The sequence below is a fragment of the Cydia splendana genome, chromosome 3 (genome assembly GCF_910591565.1).
Source record: "Cydia splendana chromosome 3, ilCydSple1.2, whole genome shotgun sequence".
Classification (NCBI taxonomy): Eukaryota; Metazoa; Arthropoda; class Insecta; order Lepidoptera; family Tortricidae; genus Cydia; species Cydia splendana.
This window is the reverse complement of record NC_085962.1, coordinates 16,027,512-16,053,338: the sequence shown is the minus strand read 5'-3', so window position 1 is coordinate 16,053,338 and position 25,827 is coordinate 16,027,512. Positions and strand designations below refer to the sequence as shown.

The window sequence follows — 25,827 nt, the reverse complement described above, 5'->3', positions numbered from 1 at the left end:
AAAACCAGATGTAGCGAAGTGTTATGGAGTGGTGCCATATATTTCTGTAACTATGTAATTATAATACCTTAAATGTATAGTTTTGATATCAGTGTATAGAAAAAAGTAGCCATTACTCGGAACTGCATGTGCAGCGGTGATTATATTAGACGGCGCTGATTCTGCGCTAATAGAAACGGTGCATTCTGCGCTAAAATTACCCCTATTTGCAGTGTTTATTCCACCCAGTCCATCCATTCCAGTCCATTCCATCATCATCATTGCAGACCATTAACCGATTCTAGTGAAATTGGTGTCATTTGATAGATTGTATTCAATGTTAATGAAATTTAGAAAATTTAAATACGAGGGATTATTAAGCTGTAAAAAAAACAAAAATGTGGCATTTTTTACAGAAATTTTACGACTGCCGTGTGCGAAAATTAATGCACAAAACTGACGCAAAATACCTCGTATAGAAGGATAAAGCAAAAACAGTTTTTTATTCCTATTCCGATCGTTTTTAACCCTAGTAGAACATGTTCATCTCCTCAAATAATGCATTAGAATTTATGGCCGCGGCGGCTCTATAGCGGGTATAGGGCGCCTGAGACTGTAAGCTTAGAACGCTCTTGCATACAGGGCGCATGCGGCGCCCTTTACACTGTAAGGTCAGGCTTCTTACATTCAGGGCGCCGCAGGCGCCCTTTACACTATAAGCTTTGCTCGCTCTGATTTACAGAGGGCGCCTACGGCGCACTCGACACTATAAGGTCGCGCGAAGCGCGCTCTTTCATACAGGGCGCCTGCGGTGCCCTTTACAAGTTTACACTGTGGGGTCCCTATAAGCGTCCCTAAGCGGCGTTTGCGATAACTTTTTTACGTAAACCACTGCGGCTGTGTCCCTGATGACCCTGATACAGCCTATCCCTATTTTATATGTTAATTTGAATTTGATATTGACAAGGAAAAAATAAAAAGTAAAAGTTGGTTGAATGGTGGCGCCAAAACCAATACAAAATGCAATCGGCCGCAAACGCCGCCCCTGCCGCCCCTGGCGGGTTGGCGCCCCGGGCCATTACCCGGATGGCCCTAGGGTAAATACGCCGCTTGCATGGAGACGAAACTGTCAATCAGTTAGAGTCTGGCTACTGAAATATTACACAATTTTTTACGGGAAATTCAAAAAATCTTTGGCTGGTCACACTTTTTGTAGTAGGAATTATAGTTTTGATACTAGAAAATATTTATGATTTTCTGTGCACGTAAGTTACATAATTATAAGTTGACGTGCACTCAAAGTCAGCTCACATAATTTCTACCACTATGTAAAGTACAGTCAACGACAAACACATAAGGGGTTGTGCACAAATCACGCGAGGTGTTTTCGGCTACTTTTTGACCCCCCCTCCCCCTTGGTGATATTTGGTGAGGTTTTGGCTACCCCGCCTCCCCTCACACAACCTCACGTGTATTTTTTTGAAATTTTTTCATTCGACCTAATTTTAAGATAAATAGTATTGTATATAGAAAATCTTGTTTATTTCTCTATTTTCGTTAAATAGACTCGCTATTTTGAAGTGCAGAGTGAAGATTTATGTTTAACGAAACCGAGAAAAAGTATCTACTCATGTGGTAGGTTTTTTTTTCTTAGTTTCGTTCACTGTAGTAAAATATCGTGATTTTTTCGGGACTCCCCCTCCCCCTATCGAAGCTTGCGTGATTTGTGCACAAGCCCCAATATGTTTACACTTTCTCACCATATACCATTGTAACAAGGCGAAAAATGAAATGTAGCGTAAATAAGACCTAGCTCGACAATACCGTAATATTAATCCATCACCAATTTTTTTTTATTTTATTGAGATTTTCCAGAACTTCCAGTTTATACGTTCCTTTACACACTTGTCATGTTTATGAGATTCAAGTATTAATAATTTCACGTACTTAATCTAATACCTTTAAACGAGCAATTCTTTTATATATTTCGGGGATCTCGGAAACGGCTCTAACGATTTCGATGAAATTTGATATATGTGGGTTTTTGGGGGCGATAAATCTATCTAGATATCGCTCTCTGGGAAAACGCGCATTTTTGAGTTTTTATATGTTGTCCGAGGAGCAAAGCTCGGTCTCCCAGATATTCAAAGTTATATGCCTATAACTTCTTAACTTTCAAGTAAGTACTTAAAGTATCAATATATTAATAGAGCACCAACCTACTAAATTGTTTACGACTTATTAACATTGCAGTTTTTCGTTATACAACGCTTCACGTCGACTTAGCACATTGTCGTAATTATTTATGAGCTTAAATAATACGAGCGCAAACTATTATTTAACTAGTAGTAGGTAGTTAAATAATAGTTTGCGGACCTCACTCGGTATAGTCATTATTAATATTATTTAAAATAAACCCCTTATAAACCGCGAACAATTTCAATGAATGACATAAATTAACAACAGACTATTAGCTTTTTTTTTAATCTTAGACAATTGGTGATAAGGACCGTATCGTTAATTATGGGTACAGATAAAACCTGCGATATGGTCTAACTGTTGACGTGTGTATTATTTTGGATTACTATGTTCTTACGGTATAATCTGGGGTTTTTTTTAAGCCATATCTGATATAAGAAGGTTTTACATTTATTTTATTTTAGGGACTTTATGATGATTTTAATACCGTCTAGCAAATATAATTTGGACAAGCCTATCGAGCTTAATTTGAGACTATTTCACCGATTCCTTGGTACGATTTAAAGAAACAAAAGGTTAATATGCTGCCAAAATATGCCATCTAAGTGTCCTTTTCATGATTGCTCAATTGAACATCCACAGAATAAATGTGGTGAATTTTTATCTTTACATGAAAACGACTTTTTATGCAACATTTTGGATTCCCGTCAATTTCTGACGCAAGCGAAATGAGGGAAACAGCTAAAAGAATCTACCGAAATCCAAAGCTTAACGGACATTCATGGCGTTGAACCATGGCTAGAGCAGGTCCATAGAAACGCTCCATGATGGTTATATTGTATACCAAAGTCGGGGTTGTCGTAAGTAACATGCCATATTCTCTAAAAGGCCACCATGCACAGATCCAAAACTTTTTTCCAACTAAAAGAAATGATTAGACTATGCCCAGATGTTTCGCTTTACGAAGCATATGTAATTGCTGTTTACATAGTACGTTTTTTTTTGTGTAATATCTCGTCTTGTTCGCAAACCGCAAATTTTCTTGTAGTATTTGTCCCAAAATCGTTGTAGTTACTCGGGAGGATTAGATAAATATTGTCCAAACCATATGCTTTACGTGATCTCCCAGGACGAAATGTTACTTATTATTAAAGCACTATTTATAAAACTATATGTGTAATTTTTTAATAAAAATATAATACCAGAAACAACGGCTAAGTAAAGTTGAACCCATAATAAACGATACAGTCCTTACAACAAGGAAATATCTGTCAACAATATTTGGCTAGCCAGACTTCTAACCAAATAACTTAAATTATTATTAGGATGGACTGAATCTCTAGATTTTGCACACATGCACTTATTTCAATTAAATAAACCTTATCAATAATAATGGTCCTGGGGGGCGATTTTTGAATTTCGATCGCTCGATTTCGTCACACGAAAATCGGTGGAAAACGGTGATGTGCTAATTTTTGAAATACAAGCGATAGAAATTTGGAAACAAGTGGTATTGACCACTCGTTTTCAATTCTATTAGTAGAATTTAAAGACCTAGTAGTGGAGATATTATTGAACGAAATACACGAAATCGAGCGGTCGAAATTCAAAAATCGGCCCCCTGGAAAATAAATTACCTACCTAGTACCTATGTGTTCAATTCATACATATAAGAAGTAGGGTCAGGTTAGATATGTCATGGATAAAAATAACACTAAGTTTTTAGAGTTTTTACAATTATAGAGGCAAAAAGAAGGAAAAAATTATACAGGTATTTTGGTACCAAGAGACTGGGACCAGCTGATTCGCTGCAATTATTGAGGTTTCGCATTTCACTGCATTAAGATATCTTGCAGGAGAACATTAAAATCCTTCCACGAAGTGTTAAGATCAAACTTTTGCGGCAATTGGCGAAAAAACGACAGGAGATCTTACAGATAGAGAAACTGGTGACTCACCAACAAGTATGTATTTTTTAATTGTCAGTCAACAAAGGGGCATAAATAGGTACCTTACAGGCTGACACAAATACAATAAAATTATATTACAACCTTAGAAACTAAAAATCATACAGGCGACACAACAATTTTTTGCTGCGTCACCTGTTCTGGTGTAGTGTAGGATTCGGCAGATACTTACTCAAGGAACCGCCAAAATACCACAACTACTTATACCTATCTACCTACCTACTTCGATTTCGGTAGCTTTGATTATCATTTCATATTTATATATATAAATATTGAATTAAATCAGTATCCCTTCGTACAAGATACGTTCATATACCTACCTATAATTAGGTAAACATATCAAACAATACTTAAAAGCAATATTTAAATTTAACATTGAAAATGGTGTATTTTCTGTATTCTACAAGTATTTCAATTTATAAGCGTATTTACATAAAGAAACAGCAGACGATAGGCTCGTAAGTACATTTAATATTTATATGTAGATGTTAGGGAGCGTATGATTATGAAGTAATATGTAATAGCTATGTATGTTTTACAGAACACGTACATAAGGCTTTACGTTCAAATAAAAGATCTAGAGGCAAGGTCCGGTATCGACTCTGGTGACAGCCTCGGTAAGATGCGCATTCTGACAATGAATACGAGGCCGCCTCACAACTAGAGATGCAACGGATAGTTGTTTGGCCGGATACCGGATACCGGATATCCAGCCTGCCCATCGGCCGATTATCCGGTATCCGGCCGCCGAATATTCGGCCGGCGGAACTATACCTACATTTCGGTATTTCAGGTGCGCATTGTGCAGGTTTTGATATTTAATTTATTTTTAATTTTAATTTGACCTGTTTTCTAGTGAACATTCGCGCGAACTCATTTCTAGGTTCAAAATGAGTGCGCGTGCAAGTCAGTGGGATGTTTAACTTGTTTTATAATAATAAACGAGTACGATTATGACCGTGACTGTTTCTCAAATCCAATTTAGTTTACTCCGAAATCAAGCAAGGTTACTATCCGGTATACGGCCGGATAGTAGGTCACCTTCCGGTCTCCGGCCGGATAATAAAATAATGGCCGTATAGGCCGGATACCAGATAGTAACCGAATATCCGGTGCATCTCTACTCACGACCTGTTGATGTTAGTGGAGAATTCAATTCGTCATAAAAGGAAAAAAGTCAGCGGACTAGGTATGCTACCGTGCTTGATTGTGGTTCCACCCACACTGGCTGGTTTTATGTTATGACATTTTGCAATTACGCTTTTTTTATTTTTTTAGTCCTTAAGCCAGCTAGCCAAATTTAAGAAAATGCTATAATTTGGGGGTACCAAATTTCCTTTTTACAGCAGTTAGATAGGTTTATTATGATGTTAAAAAACCATGATTGTCATCTCAAAATGGTCACCAATCCAAGATGGCGGATATTGAGTTTAAAAAATCAACCGTAACTCGAGAAGTATTCGTCCGATTTCATTGCTATTTTTTAAACAAATGCTCTATATGTGAGCTTAAAATGATGTTCATATATTATATTAAATCGATAAAGTCAACCGTTAATTAGTTATTTAAAAAAATCTCATTTTTTACACGACCGCCCAAAAAAAAAGGGTGTTTTATTATTGATACTTTTTTTAAATTAAGTTTTTACAAAATATCTAGTACATTACAAAAAAGTTTTAAATGAGGCAAAATACAAATAGTGTATTAAATTATCTTTTCACCACACCAACTGGTAAAGGCTCTCTTGATTGTTCAAAAACTGATAGCAAAGTTGCATTTTATTCACATGTGAGGCAAAGTAATCAAATGCAAATTTTGAGTTGTTTTCTTGTTTGCTGGTAGAATTGACTTTTAAATGATGATTTTGAATGATAAATATGTAATAACATTAATTTGGATTTGATTTGGTTTGATTTTGTTTGGTATGTTACAGTTAATATTTTCTTCAGGTTGGTGTGGTGAAAAATTTTGTGTTACACTCGGGGGCAAATATTGTTTAACCCTCGTGATTTGGCACCCTCGCAACGCTCAAGATTCAATTTTTCGATTGTATGGGAATTTCGAATTTGTATGGGACTGATGGCTGACAACACATGGAAACATGAATTTGAAATTCACCGTTGACTAAATAACTGCGTACAGAACAAAAAGCTTCAGATAGAAGTTGTAGAGTACAAAAATCATGTTTTTAATATATTTTTATAATTTTAGCAATAATTTATAATAATAGTAGAATGATAGTAATATTAGTTTTATTTGTTATAAGCAAAAACTACTCTCGCGATTTGGACACATAATTAATGTTACTAACGGGTCTAAAGCGATTAAATTTCATTATTCTCTGAAACGATGAAATTTAATCGCGTTAGACCCGGTAGTAACATTAATTAGGCAAAAACTAGTATTCGATGGAAATATGTAGTAATACTTCAGTGAACTGCGTACCTACAGAACAAAAAGCGGACAGCGGGATTATACCGATATTTTATTCACATGAATAAAATGCAACTATCTTACCAGTTTTTGAACAATGAAGAGAACCTTTACCAGCTGGTGTGGTGAAATGATATTGTAACTGCAGAAGCATGTTATCATAAATCTTGTTACCTCGCATACACCATAATTATTTGGCATTTAACAACACTTTACGACTTATTTACTTTACATAGTGGTCCTATTTCGAAACATAACAAATATCTAGTTCACTTTGCATCGTCTTGATTTGTAGCCAAACACATTTTATTGTTAATTAATGTTACTAACGGGTCTAACCCTATTAAATTTCATTATTTTACCTTTTTTCCGACGTTTCAGCGATTAATAACATATGTATTAACCCTTTAGTGGGTAACGGCAAGATATTTGCCGTCATGCCACTCAGATATTTTATTTTTTTTCTCAATGAACGTGTTGTTAGTTAATATAAATTTTGGTTCGCATAAGAGAATATACTCGTACCAATCTACGAAAAAAAGGAGAGCTGATAAACGTTATTCCATCCCTTGTTAAATGATGATTCTTAGGCCTGAACTTAGATCTTTAACTATTGTCTACATTTGAACAAAAATGTTTGTAAATAAAATTTTCTTTGCTGGATTTATCCGATAGTCACAATTCTCTAGTTTCAGAGACAAGTTTGGCGGTATAAAGTTTAAAGAAAAAAAATCTGTTATTAGATAATTTAAAAAAATGAAGACGGCAATATATTTGCCACTAGAGTCTGGCTACTGAAATATTACCCAAAGTTTTGGCGGGAAATTCAAAAAATCTTGGGCTGGTCACACTGTGTGTAGTAGGAATTATAGTTTTGATACTGGAAAATATTTTTGATTTTCTGTGCATTCCGTAGGTACTTAAGGAAATAAGTTAAATATACGTTGACTGCACTCAAAGTCAGCTCACATTAATTTCTACCACTATGTAAAGTATAGTCAACGACAAACACATATGATTACGTTGCAATGTTTTGATTTTATTGATATTTTCCAGATTATCCGTTTTGTTACACGCTTGTCCTGTTTATGAGATTCGGGTATTAATAAATTCACATACTAAATCAAAGTTATAGGGAAATGTTAGAAGTTTAGAACTAGTACTAAAAATATCAAAATATTAATAGAGCACCAACCTACTAAATTGTTTCCGACTTGTAAACATTGCAGTTTTTCGTTATAAAACGCTTCACGTCGACTTCGCACATTGTCGTAATTATTTACGAGCTTAAATAATAGGTTGCGGACCTCACTCGGTATAGTCATTATTAATATTACTTAAGTATTATTTAAAATAAATGTCTTATAAACCGCGAACAATTTGAATGAATGACATAAATTGACAACAGACTTTTAACTTTTTTTTAAAGCATAGACAATTGGTGATGCAACAAGGAAATATCTGTCAACAAAATTTGGCTAGCCAGACTCTATCCGTTAAGTGTCTGGTGTCTATTAAAGGAAAGGGTAGGTTAGGCTACTATTGTTATTTATTTATATATGGAGCAATAGCTTAATTAAATACTTCAAATTATTACATGCTAGCAACCTATCCACAGTTTTGCTGGGATTACAATACCTACCTAGAGCGGTGGTGGCCGAGTGGATATGACGTCCGACTTTCAATCCGGAGGTCGCGGGTTCAAATCCTGGCTCGTACCAATGACTTTTTCGGAACTTATGTACGAAATATCATTTGATACCTCGTTCGTTACACAGTTCGTTAACAGGTTCGTTAGGCTAAAACTGCGACCCTTACAGAAACGAAATGGTACCTACTAGAAAAGTGGGTGGTTTTACCTCCTTAAAAGTCGGTTTATTTTTCTTAAAAATTATTTTCTACTATTTTATGTCGCACTATACGAGTAAGTAGATGCAACGAAATCGCTCTATATAATTTTTGCCAAACCGCGAGTTCTCAGTTCGGGGCGAACTACTAGTTTTAAATAATATTAATAATGACTATAGCGAGTGTGGTCCGCAAACGACAATGTGCGAAGTCGACGCGAAGCGCAGTATAACGAAAAACTGCAATGTTTACAAGTCGTAAACAATTTAGTAGGTTGGTGCTCTATTAATATTTTGATACTTTAAGTACTAGTTCTAACAGTTGCCTATAACTCTGATCAAGTACGGTGAAATTATTAATACCTGAACCTCATAAACAGGACAAGTGTGTAAAGAAACGGATAAACTAGAAGTTCTGGAAAATATAAATAAAATCAAAATTTTTGGTGATTGATTAATATTACGGTATTATCCAGCTAGGTCTTATTTACACTACATTTCATTTTTCGCCTTGTTACAATGGGATATGGCGGGAAAGTGTAAACATATTATGTGTTAGCGTTGACTGTACATAGTGGTAGAAATTATGTGAGCTGACTTTGAGTGCACGTCAACGTATATTTCACTTATTTCCTTAGGTACCTTACGTGTGCACAGAAATTCAAAAATATTTTCTAGTATCAAAACTATAATTCCTACTACACAAAGTGTGACCAGCCCAAGATTTTTTGAATTTCAAAAATAAACTTAATCCGGGGACAAGGAGAGTTAACTAATAGGAACAAATTGACTTTTGCAATTTCTATTAGTTCTTACAATTTCTATTATCTGTTCCTTGAAATTAGATTTAAGATTACTGAGCTGTTTGTAGAAATAAATAAACTTTACAGAAATAGTGAAACGTCTATAATTATTACTAGACTTCATTTTTTCCCCCAGTACAGAACTGTTTTTTAATTCCTGGTTTAGTTTACTAATGATTTTTCTCTCAGTGTAGAGACTAGAGATATAACTTCTGATTTTTGTCAGGTTCGTCAGCGGTCGAAGGATTAAGGTTCGAATTGTTTACAATCCCACAAGAGGTTGCCAATTTAGGTAACGACATCATGACGCGACGCTTAAAACTTTTGGAATATTTCCGTAAGCGCGTAAGTGCTCTTGGATTAAATGTACAATGTTCGGTACTTAAGGTGGATGTCTAGGGATGGGATGCCGATTATCAGCCAAAAGATGGCGTCAGTGTGCACGAATTGTGGATTTTCACCGTTTCTCCCAAAATACAAACAGTTTCATAAGATGTGTTGATATTTGCGAAAACTATAAAAAATATTACATCCAAATGGAAACATGTGTCACACACACACAAACTCAACAGTGTCTCATTTCGTTATTATCGGAATCGAACTACAAAATATTGCAATTTCTTGCATTCACGCACACTTACATACCTAAAGTCAGCGTCAAATGTCAGTAGATTTGGAATGTTACAGTAAAGTATCCTAGAGGGCGCAGTGCAGCGCATGAAATTTTATTTTTTGGAAAACAATTTAGAATTTAAATTCTTATTTGAGACATTGACAAGTAACTTAGAACCAACTGATATTTTCAGACGTTGATTGTCATGTGCTTGTGGCACCCACAACATCTGTTTTGAATAAATTTAAGCTAGTGACAATGATTCTGGGTACACATCACGACAGTGCTTAATTTTTTAATTTATTTTATTTTGTGAAAAGTTTTATAATTTATATATTTTATTCTTTTTATCAATTGAAAATGACGCAAATTATTTTACCTAAAATTACAAAAACGGTTTTAATGTTAGCTTAGTACTAACGTAACACTACTAACTAGGCTGGCGTGTGAGTCAAGTGAATTTTGGGGAAGTAATGAGAAACAGAAAAAAACAAAATCTTCTTCTTCCTCGCGTTATCCCGGCATTTTGCCTCGGCTCATGGGAGCCTGGGGTCCGCTTGACAACTAATCCCATGATTTGACGTAGGCACTAGTTTTTACGAAAGCGACTGCCATCTGACCTTCCAACCCAGAGGGGAAACTAGGCCTTATTGGGAGTAGTCCGGTTTCCTCACGATGTTTTCCTTCACCGAAAAGCGACTGGCAAATATCAAATGATATTTCGTACATAAGTTCCGAAAAACTCATTGGTACGAGCCGGGGTTTGAACCCGCGACCTCCGGATTGAAAGTCGCACGCTCTTACCGCTAGGCCACCAGCGCTCACCAGAAAAAAACAAAATATATTGTTCTTTAAACACAATAAAATATTGTGATTATGATGGGATGCGAAAACGTTTATTTAGGTACCTATATATTGTTGTACATAATTATAATTATGTTTCCTTACGTTTATACAGCAGTAAGCCTTACTTTCTGTACCTATCATAAATATCGTAGTCATTGTTGGTCAGTCCTAAAAACTATTAAGTTCGCGAATTACATAAGAAGTATACTTTAACTTAAGTAATACCTTTACCTACATTTTATTGAAATTATATATAGTTACCATTTTACATAATCTCCTAATGTTGTTCCATCTAGATAGGATTTTAGGAAATGCAATGCCAAAGGAAATTGAGAGCATTTCCACGCTGGATGACTATATGGTCAGCCATTCCACCTTTTCTGATATATATCACAACTAATTTAGAGTTAAAATAAATACTATCTATTATATTATTATTTAGAAAAACAGTACTTAACCGTATTAGTTAAGTTTTTTAAATTTACCTTCGAACTTTTCGAGAACGGCGTTGTCCCCGTTGTCTAAGAGAAGAGCCCGACCCGACAACCACGGGGACTACGCCGTCGGAACGTTGGAACTCGGAGGTAAATTTTAAAAACATAATTATACGCGATTAGGTAAGTCCCATTTGATAATGATTAAAAATCGTAAATTAATCGTGTGATAAAAAAATAAGGTCATAAAAAGCCAAAAAATGAAATAAAATAAATAAATAAAAACAAGAAGAAATGAGTCTTTGTTCGTGATTTGAACTGTGTCATGCTGTTCAACTTATTAGACTTATACTCAATAGCTAAAAGCCACTAGACCATTTGACCATTGTAGATCCGGGCGAAAAATGCCTTCTTATTTAAGTAACCCTAAATATCAAGTTTGATTTGATTTGAAATAGAATTTTTCATTGTCGACTTATTGACATCCAAACGTTGCGAGCATGTTGCCCTTTAAACCATTTGGAAACGTCGCGGGGGGAAATCTTCTAAAAATGTATGTCCTGTTATATATTTTGATATTTATGATTATGAATTTATGACGATTCTTCTATGTTGCAAATTTATTAAATTATCGAGAGAAAAAATGCTAATGCTAAGAAAACAAAAAATATCCGTTTCATTTCTCATGCTATGAAAGAGGGTCGTTGTTGTTGTAAAAGGTGTGCAGAAAATGATACGTTTCTGCACTAGAGCATTTTAGGTTCTAATTCCAAGTACGATTTTTTTTTTACAATAAGCAATTGAAATTTGGGTATAAATGGTTTTGTTATACAATTTCCATTCTGATATTTGACTCCCCATTCCATAAATAACGATACTTTTGGCTAAATTGTTAATTGAAAGTACCTACCCTCAAAAAATACCTGCTATAAAAATTTATTTAAAAAAACACATGCATTTTACTTTCCTCGTATGCGAAATGAAAAACAGAGTGTTTTAACTCGGGTGAAAGGCATCATTTTTGAAAAAAATATCATCAAGAAATGATGCCTTGGTTAACAATCTACTATTGTTATGCACAAGCAGAACATATAGAATCTTGTTTATTTACAAGAAGATGACATTTTTCTCCAAATATATATTTTTGAGAAAAATAGAGCTACTTTAGTTTAAAAATCATTGTGACAATAAATATAGGCTTTTCCAGAGAACATTTATATTTCTGCCGAAACGAAAGCAGAATTTACAAGGCTATTCGGTGGACGACCGTTACGCGAATGATTATTTGGACTGACCTTTCTATTGAATATATAGTTATATAAATGTATTTTATTATATAATATAAGTTATATTAAATCTGGGAATGAAATTATATCAGAAAGGAGACTCTTAAATGAGTATACTCGTAACATGCTTTGTGCATTAAATATATCTCCCTCTATTGAGTGAAGATAAAACAAAATACACAGGTAATCTGTGTTGCGGTTTTAAAGTGCCATCTGTTACACCTTTGATAAATTAAAAATCAGTGCTTGTCAAATGAAGTCGCCATGTTAGAATTACACCTATACTATAAGCATCACTCACACAAACAAGCAATGGGGCTAAATTTTACCAATATTCAAAGGCTTTTTTTTTAATAATATTAATCAAAATCTAGTATTTTTTACGTTATGCGTAGACAGAAATATATATATACTACCCAAACATTACATAATCAAGTGAAGAAACCCTATATAATAGGAGCTATTGTGCCAAGAAAGTTTCTATGAAATTCGAGCAAGAAGAACCACCTTCTCTGTAGGTTGCGGTTAAGCAACAAAAATACTACTATTACCCTTTGGTATACTACAAAGCCTAACGAACAAAGTTGATATGGTCTATAGAAGTCGAAAACACGTTTGCATATATAAGCGTATTACAAAAATGTTAGTTAAAACTTAAATAACAGGTGTCACAGAAGTTCACAGGACTCGGTCGACTCTTCCTAGTGTCGACGTGCACAAACTATTGTTAAAGTAGGCATTTGCAATTCGAATCCCCGGTTGCCTCCCACTTCTTTGGCACAGGGCACAGCGCAACACACTCCCCTGCCTCCGCCTGAAAATGCACTAATCTATCTCGGCATAGACTTTTCAGTGACAAAGTGTGGACGTGCAACCAAAAACATCAATTCATATGAAAATATGAAGTACTTTCACAGTTTGACATCACAGTTGGTCTAGAATCTAGAGTTAGCTGAAACAGACTCTACCGCCAATATTTACTTGAATAATTGCCTCGTTAAAATCTTTTTAGATATCAGACGCGAAAATTAGGAATGAATTTGACACAGAGACTGATGAGATTCACAAACTGATAAACAAGACTTCGAAGCATTTGGAGGAGAAAGTAAAGCGCATCATGAACATTTCCAAGTATGCCTTTAAAAAAGTTCATTTTATTTTACGTATTTGTATGTTATGTTGTTCTATTTACCGGCCTCCTATTTATGTACAAAGCAATCCCATGATATTTACAATTAAGTATTTAATAATTATTTCATTTACTGATTTGATTCCTTTTCTGAATCTTCAAAGTATAATTCAAGATAAGAGAGACCATGATAATCTACCTTGCTATTTTACAGAGCAGCTTGGAAAGATCGAGATGATTTGATAACAAAAATAGGGCAATTATACAAAGAGTTGTCTAGTTTACAAAAAAATGGACCCGAAGCTATGGATAAGAATGACTTAGGAGATAGAGTTCCCAGTGTAAAATTCGACACAAGTAGCACGGTAAGACATTCTTACGGCAGGTACAACTGAAGGGAATAGAAGTCTATTTAATTTTAATACCTAACAAATCCTACGTGCGACACAGACCTGTTAATTATGTATATTAAAACGAGTCACTCACGTTTTTTAAGTGGAAGATTGCTCGACATGCTTATCTATGTTCCGTTTACAGTCCTGTTTATAAACTATCTGGCTCACGCAGGTTACGTTATATGTTTAATACAAGTGAATTTATACGCCATAAGCGCAATCTATGTCCGTGATGTGACTATAGTTTGCATTACTATAGTTTGCGTAGAAAATGTCGTTGAACAGAAAGCTAAGTAATTAAATTTCATGTTAATTGTTGGCTTATTAATTTTATCTGAAGATTTAAAAAACAGTTACGTAACCGAGGCTTTCAGTGGAATACCACTTAGTGTTGGATAGGACTCGAGTCCTTTGAGTCCTCTGCTTCAAGGCTCGACTCGAAGACTCTTATAATTAAGTCTAAACTCGAGTTATTTTCAACTTGATAGAGACCCGAGTCTGTTGTAGAGAAGTCACCAAGTCCTTTTTAGAAACAATTTCGAAATGCATTGTCTTTATGTATAATTTGTAGATTAGGTACATAAATCATAAAATAACGCCTAATTTCTTTACTGTTATTTAGAAAAATCCTATAAAATTGTTCACGGATTCTTATTCTTATAGAAGACTCAACAAAGGACTCGACTCGGGACTTAAAAAACTCAGAAGTTTTTTAAGCGCAGAGTATCGTAAAAACGAGGACTCGAGTACCTACCAACACTAATACCACTAAGACGGGTTACCGATTGCAGTCCCAATTAGCCTAGTGGCTCACACCTGTATACATGGTTACAGAACTCGCAAGATCTAAAAGAGAAACTTAACAAGGAGCGCGCCGCCCGCGAGTCCCTTAAGCACATGGTTGCCACGGCGGAGGGCTTGCTGCGCACGGCGCGCGGGCGCATCACGGTGCTGGAGCGCGAGCTCAAGACCACGCAGAAGCAGATGCAGGATACCGCGCGCAAGAACAAGGAATACGAGTTACTCGTAAACATTCTTTAGTAACCTTTGACATTAACAATTCCAGACAAAATTAAAAAGCCCGCTCCACACTCGTGCGCGAATCGCGGCGCGAAGCCGCGAACGCGAGTGTGGAGTCGATTTCGCTGATCTGCGATCTCGAAACTAAGCAGCGCCTTCTAGGGAGTTCAGTGAAATGTACTGTCAAGTTAGTGCAAAGTTAGCGTGGTCATAGCCCATGAGATGAGATCACTGACTAGGCACACCGATGTTAAAACACAATCATCATCATCTTCCTCGTGTTATCCCGGCTTTTTGCCACGGCTCGTGGGAGCCGGGAGTCCGCTTGGCAACTAATCCCGAGAATTGGCGTAGACACTCGTTTTTACGAAAGCGACTGCCGTCTGACCTTCCACCCAGAGGAGAAACTAGGCCTTGTTGGGATTATTCCGGTTTGCTCACGATGTTTTCCTTCACCAAAAAGCGAGTGGTAAATATCAAATGATATTTCGTACATAAGTTCCGAAAAACTGATTAGTACGAGCCGGGGTTTGAACCGGCGACCTCCGGATTGAAAGTCGCTCGACTTTAGAGATAGATATAGCCTGTCCGATTTCTAAGATCTAGTTCACCATAGCTACATTTACTATGGCGTTGATCTTAGAAAAGCGGGCAGACTATATACCTTTACCTACATTACTTTTTTCAGCATCGTTCTCGTCAGACTAGCTATGGCGTGCGTTCCAAGAAATTAATGGAAGAGTCTAAAACTGGAGAAGTAACTATCGAGATGTTGACCCTACAACGGAACGCACTAGAATTAAGGTTCGTACGCCAACACAACGAGGCTTATACTGCTCGTAATAACTTGTTATGAATTTGATCTGGATTTGTTAAAAAGTAGCCGAAACCACCTCGCGTGATTTGTGCACAACCCCTTACCTATCTATAATAAAATAAACTCCTACATATTACGATATCGTGTCAAAATACTCTATAAGTACTGATACGTGTAACTAAAGCTAAAATAAAACTATCGATAAGTTCTATGAAAAGCTAGATTTTATTCTTACAAAAAATAATCTTTAATATAAAAAAACCGACTTCTCAAAACAGTTTGAAATGCCATATAAATTAATGGCTGGTATTTAACTGATCACCAGATATAGTAATCCACTTCGTCACCTTTTTCTGGTAGCATTTCGTTTCTGTAAGGGTAGCAGTCCTAACCTAACCTAAACCACAAAACCGAAATCGCCAAACGTGTGCTATGCGTCGTTGAAGAGTTCTGTTCTGATAATCATCAGCAGTTCCAATTCATCAGATGCGACAGTTTTTAACGTAAATGCTTGATATTCCGATGGAAATAGAAAAATCTCTATACGCATGCCTTTAAGATTTGAGGAGTTCCCTCGATTCCTCGTGGATCCCATCATCAGAACTCGAGCTTGACAAAAATATGGCTTAAAAACTTAACTTGCTTAACAAACATAACGAAGAGGACAAATCGCCGAACGTGAACTATGCGTCGTTGAAGAGTTCTGTTCTGATCATCATCAGCAGTTCCACTTCATCAAATGCGATAGTTCTTAATGAAAATGCTTGATTTTCTGATGAAAATACTAAAATCTCTATACGCATGCCTTTAAGATTTGAGGAGTTCCCTCGATTCCTCATGGATCCCATCATCAGAACTCTAGCTTGACAAAAATATGGCTTAAAAACTTAATTTGCTTAACAATCATAACGAAGAGGACAAATCGCCGAACGTGAACTATGCGTCGTTGAAGAGTTCTGTTCTGATCATCATCAGCAGTTCCACTTCATCAAATGCGATAGTTCTTAATGAAAATGCTTGATTTTCTGATGAAAATACAAAAATCTCTATACGCATGCCTTTAAGATTTCCTCATGGATCCCATCATCAGAACTGGGTTTCGGCAAAAACGGGACCAATCTGTATGCATATACATACAATCAAAAATAGAATTTTTAAAATCGGTCTAGTAATGACGGAGATATGGAGTAACAAACATTAAAAAACAAAAAAAAACATACAACCGAATTGATAACCTCCTCCTTTTAAGATTTGGAAGGCGGTTAAAATTCCAAAGCAGGCCCTGACGAGCCTTCCAAATGGATGCCGTTATCAATGGATTCATCCAAATGGACGGCATTCTAATATTAAACATTGTACGTTTTTGACATTCACGGACCGATTTTGGAGTGCAGCCACGCCATTTGGACTGTTGGAAGGCTCGTCAGTGGCCACCTAGCTCGACGTTTTACGCAATTTTAACAAGAGTAGGTATAATAAATCATAAATCCTGTAGCTGTTAGGAAACACAACTTTAATTAATGAGACCAAATTTTAATTGCAGTCCCAATGACAGTATCACCTTATTAACAATTTCTCTATGATTTGGGTTGACCCCACGATGGCCTTTTGTTTGATGTCCTTTGACCGCTAAAGATGTCAACTGACGCGCGTGGCTTCAGACTGTAGCCTACTACAGTACAGCCCAATATAAACCCCCGTGCATTCCGACAATTTTTACAATTTACATTGACACGCCGCGAACGATGGGCGTGGCGTTCCAAGGGTTAAACTACGTTGATCTTCGAAAACTGTATGTTATCAGGGTCACAGAGCTACAAGAGCAAATCAAGTCGATGAGCGAGGGTTACGAGGATCACGAGTTGAAGCACCAGAGCAACTTGGACCGGCTACAGGAGAAGTTGGATGAGCAGGTACCTGAATCTTTACTAATACCATAGATAAATATAGTAAGACAAGAGTGCTCCCTCCATTCATCAGTTTTGGTACCAAAAAGACTAATATTTTCATAGTCGACATCTAGCATCGAGTAGCGGAATTATCAGTACTGCTAAGTAGCAATAATAGTACTGTCAAGTGACAATAGATGTAGCACCGACCGGAAAGTCTTAAATGTTGTTGAGCATTAGTTTTCTATATCCTTTCCCATAACTAAAACTATCTTCATACTAAATTTCATCTAAATCAAAGTGTAATTTTGAGAGGATTAGGAATATAGCACTAAATATGTCACGTCACGCTATGTTGAGCAAAAATCTTGAATAGGTACCTATTTAAAATTTTCCTATTTACACTGTTCATAATTCATAACTAATTATTTAAACAGAAAGAACATAGGATAAGAGCAGAGGCTCGTGTGATGGATCTAGAAAAACGGATAAAAGATATACACGACGAAAACAGACAACTCTTGGAACAATCGGATAGACTTGTGAAAATGAGTAGCGAGAAGTGCCTCGATTACCTGCCGGGCAAAGGTAAACACTACGTAAAATATATATCTACCGACTTAAATGCCTAACTTAAGGTTATCTACATAGCATTACTGTTATCCTCAAAGTACTTACAGATTAGTGAATATTGAAGAATTTTTGTTTTAAGAACATTTGTCCGAACGCGGTTTTCTTCAGAAGCCGTGCAATTTTCAGAAGGTAGCAATTCTAATTTTACCTAAGAAAACAATGCTTTTCTAGGTTTTGGATATAGTGTATTCGGGCAAATTAAATTTCTGAAAATGATACGTTTACGTTACCGTGGCAAAAGAACTTTCCCTAGGCAGCTACGAATATTTTAACAAAAAAAGTATATTAGGTACGACTTTGGCCAACCTGACTTAAAAGGTTTTTGTAGAAAATGAACCTTCACTAACCGAAGCGGAGTTATGGAAGGAGATAGAAGATACCAAAACTAGACTAGAACAAGTCACAGCTGAGCTAAAACGGAGTCGTGAAGACAAGGAAAGCTTATTAAAGTCCTTGGCCAAAATAGCGGTAATCATAAAACTTACTATTATTTGCCTTATTATAAAATGCACTGTGTGAAGCAGGTTTAGATGTAAAGAGTCTGCAATAGACGCAAAGGCCTATGATTATGATGATGATGTATCGCGGTAGACCCGTTCATATCATTTAATATGTGTACCAAACGCGAGAATTTTAAGTACTTATTAATTAATAGGCGTATTGGTATTTTAGTTATTCGATCTGTTTTCGATATGATGCTGATCTGTCAGTGTCTAAAGCGACATTTCTTCAACCAAAAACGTCACTTTTGACACTGACAGATCAGCATAACTTCTTTAAAAATCATATGTGTACTTCAAACTTGGGTAAATCCATTCGACCCTCTCAGCAAATATCTACCCTATTAGTCCTATTACCTTTACTTAATACCAAAATCGCATAATCTAACAGATGGATTTACCAGAGTTTGAAATTAAGAGACTCACATCGGAAACAGATCGAATAACTAAAATTTGAATAAGCTTTTATGTTTTTAGGGTTCCGTACCTCAAAATAAAAAAACGGAACCCTTATAGGATCACACGTGCGGGTGTCTGTCTGTCCGTCTGTCACAGCCCATTGACCCAAAGACGGACATCTTACGTAAATAAATGAATTTTAAACATGGAGGCCACTTTTGGGAGGTGAATGAGAAAAGTTAAAAATAATGTTTTTCAAACTATATCAAATGAAAGAGCTCATTTTGGGGATCTCAAATATATATATTTTTGTCATTTTGAAATAAATAGTTTAGAAGTTATTTAAGAAAATAGCCAAAAAATTACCATTCCCCCCTTTATCTCCCAAACTACTGGGTCAAAAATTTTCAAAAAAATATACAAAATAGTTCTTTACCTATAGATGACAGGAAAACCTATTAGAAATATGCAGTCAAGCGTGAGTCGGACTAGTTTTTGACTTAGTTTTTGATCCGACCCCTACTACTATAAAAACTTTATATAGAATAAAATAGAATAGAATTGATTTATTCGTAAGCACAAACAATCGGTACAATACAAAAAAAACACAAAAAAAGAAAACACAAAATAAGATTAAAGTGCCACGAAATGGCCCCATCTCAGCATGTTCCTGGTGGCTTCCAGCGCTGATCTTCCGATGAGACTATCAAGTGAGAAGAATCACGGAAGGTAACAGACAAGAAGAAAAAAAACAGAAATAACATACAGTAAACAAATAGTTAAATAAGAAAAAAAAGTTACACAGCAAGAAGATACGACATAATGACCATTTACAATTAAGATTATTTAATACATAAAACAAGCATCGTGCTCGCAATCGCTGTATAGATCCGGTCCGACCATACATTGGCTGAGCATGACAGCTGCATATACTACTAGCGCCAACGGTGGCTACACTAACTTAAAAAGCAATGACAGACCAAACCAATATCGAGCGTTTATGAAATCTACGTTAAAAGGATTCGGGTTCGCCATCTTGGTTTTGTTGGTAGCAAGTCCGCGAAATTTGAATTAATTAATAGTTTTCTTTTGTTTCAGACCTGTTTTGTTGTGTTATTTATACATATTTTTATTAACATTATCTACGTATCATATACTTATTTATTAGATCCTGTTTTGTTTAGGGTAAGTTTTTAAAGTTTACTAAACAATGAAGAACGACCCGCCGGACCCTGGTGGGGGCACTTCTGATGATGCGATGGATACTTCCCCGGTAGTCTTAAACTAAATAATGCGGACGCGCTGGTGGCCTAGCGGTAAGAGCGTGCGACTTTCAATCCGGAGGTCGCGGGTTCAAACCCCGGCTCGTACCAATGAGTTTTTCGGAACTTATGTACGAAATATCATTTGATATTTACCAGGCGCTTTTCGGTGAAGGAAAACATCGTGAGGAAACCGGACTAATCCCAATAAGGCCTAGTTTACCCTCTGGGTTGGAAGGTCAGATGGCAGTCGCTTTCGTAAAAACTAGTGCCTACGTCAAATCATGGGATTAGTTGTCAAGCGGACCCCAGGGTCCCATGAGCCGTGGCAAAATGCCGGGATAACGCGAGGAAGAAGAAGAAGAGACTAAATAATGCAGACATTAATACTGATGGTATAACGCGTTCTTAGAAACGTGGGGCTGATATAAACACCGAAAATTCTACTTTCAAAAAGTCACCTATTAATCAACCCTCGGCTTCCATTCAGTCCACATACACACACCCAGATTTTGAAACTGTAAGAAATAAATTCTCGGAAACAGAGGGTTCCTACTGAGTCTGCGGTGGTAACATTTTCGGGCCGTTCTTTGCCGCCACATGTATAGTTACTGTTTTTATAACAGCCTACCGGTAGAGTGCTATTTGTATCCTACAATCCAATGTAATAATTGCTGTCGTTTTGGACATGTTCAGGCCCAGTGCCGGTCAAAATCGCGTTTCTTTAAATGCGCAGGGAACCACGAAGGAGCAACTTGTAATAAAACCGTTTTTACTTGTCTATTTTGTTCTGGTGACCACTGTGATACCAAATTTGCCCAGAGCATCATAGACAACGTAACATAAAATTAGCCATGTCTCAGGAAAATTTACCATATCTGGAAGCTGCTGCTCGTTACCTAAATGTACGAAAATCATTTGCTGATGTTTCTCTTTCTCCCTCCCCTATTGTTCAGTCTGATGGTATTTCTGTATCTCAACAATCGACTTCTGTACCTGCTGCCTCTTCCAATCAAAATGTATCTCACTCTTACCGCAAAACTGTCTTTTTGCCGCGAAAATCTCCATCTGTCTCCAGTCCTGGTTACGACAGTATGGCTCATGACAATATTGTTAGGGAACCCATATCTTCGCAACCTAATGGTTGTGCATTAAACAATGAACATGCTAATAAAAACGATAATTTAATTAAATTCGTGTTTTCTCTCGTTGATATTGTCCTTAACAGTTCGACCTCTGTTGAACCGAACATCATGCGTCAAAAGTTATTTAATCTCATATCTGTATTTTCCTCAGATAATGGCTTTAACCACGATAGTTCAATGGAACTGTCGCAGCATCCGTAATAAAAAATCTGATATAGCTTATCTTGTTAATAAATATAACCCGTTTCTTTTTGCTGTCCAGGAGACATGGTTGAAGCCTGGTTCTATTTTTAGAGTTCCGGGCTTCGCATGTCTTCGTGATGACAGGAGTGATGGGCACGGTGGTGCAGCTATTTTAGTTGCACGGTCCGTAAAATTTTCTCAACTTCCTGTTCCCTCTCATAGTAACTACTTAAATGTGGTGACTGTGAGGGTGAATAATATTTCATTTCTCTCAGTCTATATTCCTGATCCACACTCTGCTATGATTCCTGAACTTTTGTATATCTTATCATCTGTTCCCTCCCCTTTAGTAATTCTTGGTGACTTTAATGTTCACCATACGTCGTGGGGTTCACATCATTGTGACTCTGTTTCTCATCATTTTCTACATCTATTTGACTCTCTGAATTTATGTGTCCTTAATGATGGTTCCCCTACAAGACGTGTTTCTTTTTCACAAAATCCTAGTAGCGCTGTGGATATTTCCGTTTCTTCTTCTTCACTATCATCTAGACTCTCATGGCGTGTTCTTCCATATCTTTTGGAAGTAACCATTTTCCTGTCCTGTTATCTTTCCCTGAGCCTGTTCCATCTACTTCTTTCTCTCCTAGATTTAAATACCAGACAGCTAAGGCTGACAGGCCTATGTACAGTTTATTATTGGATAACGAAATTGCTCGAATTTCTGATCATAGTAACGAGGACGTAGCTGCTGTATACAATAAATTTAAGAATGCGATCATCGTAGCAGCCAATGACTCTATTCCACAAAAGAGACAGTGTCCTAGAAAAACTCCTTATCCCCCGTGGTGGGACTCGGAATGCTCTGAAGCTGTAGGAAAACGGAAAAATGCAGAGAAATTGCTATCTTTAAATTTTTCTAGGGAGAATTATGATAATTACTTAAAGATTGCTGATGATTGTTCTAAATTTCTCCTAGTTAAAAAACAAAAAGGATGGCAAACGTTCTGTGAAAGTCTTTCTTCATCTACTCCGTCTTCCTCAGTATGGAGAAAACTGAATCGTTTCCGCGGTGCTTTTGCATCTGAATCAAAAGTGCAATCAAACGATCCTTCGGAGTGGGTCGAACCGTTCGCAGAGAAGCTTGCTCCCCTCTCGGTTCCTATTCTGGAAGAAGTTTCACCTGTTCTCCCTTCTCTGCTTTGCACTTCAAATAATCAATTTGATGAACCTTTTTCTTATGAAGAATTTTTGAAGGCCATTAGTCATCTTAAGGACTCCCCTCCTGGTGTAGATGGAATTCCTTATTCCTTCATCTTGCATGCCAGTCCAGATTCAAAGCAGTTCTTTTTGCATATTCTTAATAAAATATTTTTATCAGGCATTCCTCCAGATGATTGGAAGACTCAGATTATAGTTTCCATACTTAAGCCAGGAAAGTTAAGCAACGATCCATCTGGGTATCGTCCTATTGCCCTTTCGTCAACTTTAGCTAAAATTCTTGAACATCTTATTAAAAATCGATTGGAATGGTTGGCGGAGAGCAGAGGATTGTTGCCTAGAAGTCAATTTGGTTTCCGCAAGGGCCTCGGTACGATGGATAGTCTTGCCATATTTTCAACTGATATTCGAATTGCGTTCTCCAAATGTCATTCCGTGGTGGGGTTTTTTTGGATGTAGCTTCTGCTTATGATAATGTACGTCTCCCTAGTCTTAGGCAAAAGCTCCATGATTTACATTTTCCAGAAAGGCTTGAAAATTTTACAATAAATTTTCTTTTATGTAGATCCATTCTTATCAGTTCAAAAAATATCTGTCTTTCTCCTAGGTTAGTATGGAAGGGTCTTCCTCAGGGTTCAATCTTAAGCCCACTGTTGTATAGTATTTATACTTATGATAAGATTTAGAACTCTCAGTTAATTCGTTTTGTAATGTGTTACAATATGCGGATGATATATGTTTGTATGGTTCAGCTCCCAATATCGTAGATGTGGTTCCTTTACTTAATTCAGCTTTAAGTTATTTACATATTTGGCTAGAAGACCATGGATTATCCCTCTCTATTACTAAGAGTACAGTTGTTTCTTTCACTCGTAAATTACGTACTCCGGATTTTGCAAGTAATTGATAACGAAATTCCAATTCCTCAGTCAGATAAAGTTAAATTTCTGGGTTTAATTTTTGATAAATTGACTGGAATCCATCATATTAATTATACAGCTAAAAAGTGTGAGAAGAATACTAACATTATTCGTTCCCTTTCTGGTGTCTGGTGGGGTTCCCATCCTTACTGTCAAAAATTAGTTTATAATGCCTAGTGCGTAGTAATCTTGATTACGGGTCTTTTCTCCTTGAACCTTGTAATAAAGTTTCATTAAACTCTTTTGACAAAATTCAATCCAAAGCCTTCGTATTGTTATTGGTGCTATGCAATCTTCTCCTGTTATAGCTCTTCAAGTTGAATGTGTTGATCCACCTCTCCATTTAAGAAGACAGTACCTCTCAGATAGATTCCTCTTAACATTATGCAATCGTCTGCTCATCCTCTTGTTTCAAAACTGCATGTTCTATCTGGGTTAATTAAATCATCTAAGTTCTGGTCTCACAAAGAACCTCCTTGTTTAATTAAAAGTTATCTCAAATTTGCTCACCTCCCTTGTCCAGTTTTTCAGTGTAGTCTTAATCCAATCTTCGAAACCCCTTATAAAGCAATCATATTGAGACCCAATATATTACTTGACATAGGAATTAATAAAAATACGACGGCTCCGCTCTCACAGTTAAATAAAGCTATCGCTAAGTATTGACCCAAATATACAGATGCTTCCCGATTGTCGGTTCATGGTTATGTAGGATCAGCTGTGTGGATTCCTAGGTTTAAGAGCGCTATTACATTTCGGCGTTGAGCGAGTTTAGGTATTTTACGCGCTGCGGCAGGCCGTGCGAGCTCAGTACGCCGATCCCTTCTACCACACTCGCACTACAATGATGGATTAAACATTCTTGATCCTTCGCGAAGCATATTGAAATCAACCATAACAACACTAACTGTACTTAACTTTTAAAGTTCTAAAACTGTTATTTGGTAAGAACGAAAATACTAAATGCAGTGCAAATGTACATAGGGGCTGTTCATAAATTACGTCATCTATTTTTGACGATTTTTGACCCCCCCCACCCCTCAAATCATCCAAAAATCAAGCTTCGGATGAATCTGTTTCCTCCTACGTCATGTTACCATCATCCGATGTCCAGACCCCCCCACTCCTCCCATTTGAAACGACGTAATTTATGAATAGCCCCATACTTGTACTTATGAAGGTATATTACTCGAAAGAAATTATAGGTACCTACTCGCTTATTTACATGTTTCGTCATTGCATTTGGTACCTATAGGTTGTAAAGTTTGTATCAACGAGGGTTTAAAAACGAACTGGTACTGAGGATCTGATGATGATTAAGGTGGTCACGGATACCAATCAACCATGTAGTAACATGATTAGGCTCGTTTGATTCGTCTCAACAAGATCTTTGACACTGAAGATACACAGGGTCTGATGATGGAGCTTGAAGGTGGCCACGGGTACCAGTCTATCATGTAACTAAACAACTTCGTGTTTGGGCTCGTTTGATTCGTCTCAACAAGATCTTTGACACAAGATAGTACTCAGGGTCTGATGATGGAGCTGGAAGGTACCATTACCAATCAACCATGCAACTAAACCACATCGTGTTTAGGATCGTTTGATTCGTCTCAACAAGATCTTTGACACTAGGTGATACTCAGAGTCTGATGATGGAGCTGGAAGGTGGTCACCGGTACCAATCAACCATGCAACTAAACCATTTCGTGTTTAGGCTCGTTTTATTCGTTTCAACAAGATCTTTGACATAAGATAGTACTCAGGGTCTGATGTTGGAGCCGGAAGGTGGTCACCGGTACCAATCAACCATGCAACTAAACCATTTCGTGTTTAGGCACGTTTTATTCATCTCAACAAGATCTTTGACACAAGGTAGTACTCAGGGTCTGATGATGGAGCGCGAA

At 36.7% G+C, this 25,827-nt stretch overlaps 1 protein-coding gene and 2 long non-coding RNA genes across 3 annotated transcripts in view; 1 reads left to right on the top strand and 2 right to left on the bottom strand.

Moving 5' to 3' along the window:
- LOC134789398 (uncharacterized) overlaps positions 1-8,070 on the bottom strand; it is a 92,556-nt gene extending 84,486 nt beyond the window's left edge. The window contains exons 1-2 of the long non-coding RNA XR_010144044.1: positions 7,989-8,070; positions 2,356-2,446 (exon numbers count right to left, since the gene is read on the bottom strand). This is a non-coding gene — a long non-coding RNA (uncharacterized LOC134789398). The remainder of the gene's footprint in view (positions 1-2,355; positions 2,447-7,988) is intronic.
- The window catches only part of LOC134789402 (uncharacterized), a 368,254-nt gene that overhangs the window by 324,082 nt on the left and 18,345 nt on the right, over positions 1-25,827 (bottom strand). The gene's annotated exons all lie outside the window — the stretch shown is intronic.
- The window catches only part of LOC134806676 (golgin subfamily A member 4-like), a 28,665-nt gene continuing 16,679 nt past the window's right edge, over positions 13,842-25,827 (top strand). Inside the window, exons 1-6 of the mRNA XM_063780003.1 lie at positions 13,842-13,901; positions 14,766-14,957; positions 15,640-15,755; positions 17,573-17,681; positions 18,095-18,245; positions 18,619-18,758. Coding sequence (XP_063636073.1) covers positions 13,842-13,901; positions 14,766-14,957; positions 15,640-15,755; positions 17,573-17,681; positions 18,095-18,245; positions 18,619-18,758 — 768 coding nt within the window. The remainder of the gene's footprint in view (positions 13,902-14,765; positions 14,958-15,639; positions 15,756-17,572; positions 17,682-18,094; positions 18,246-18,618; positions 18,759-25,827) is intronic.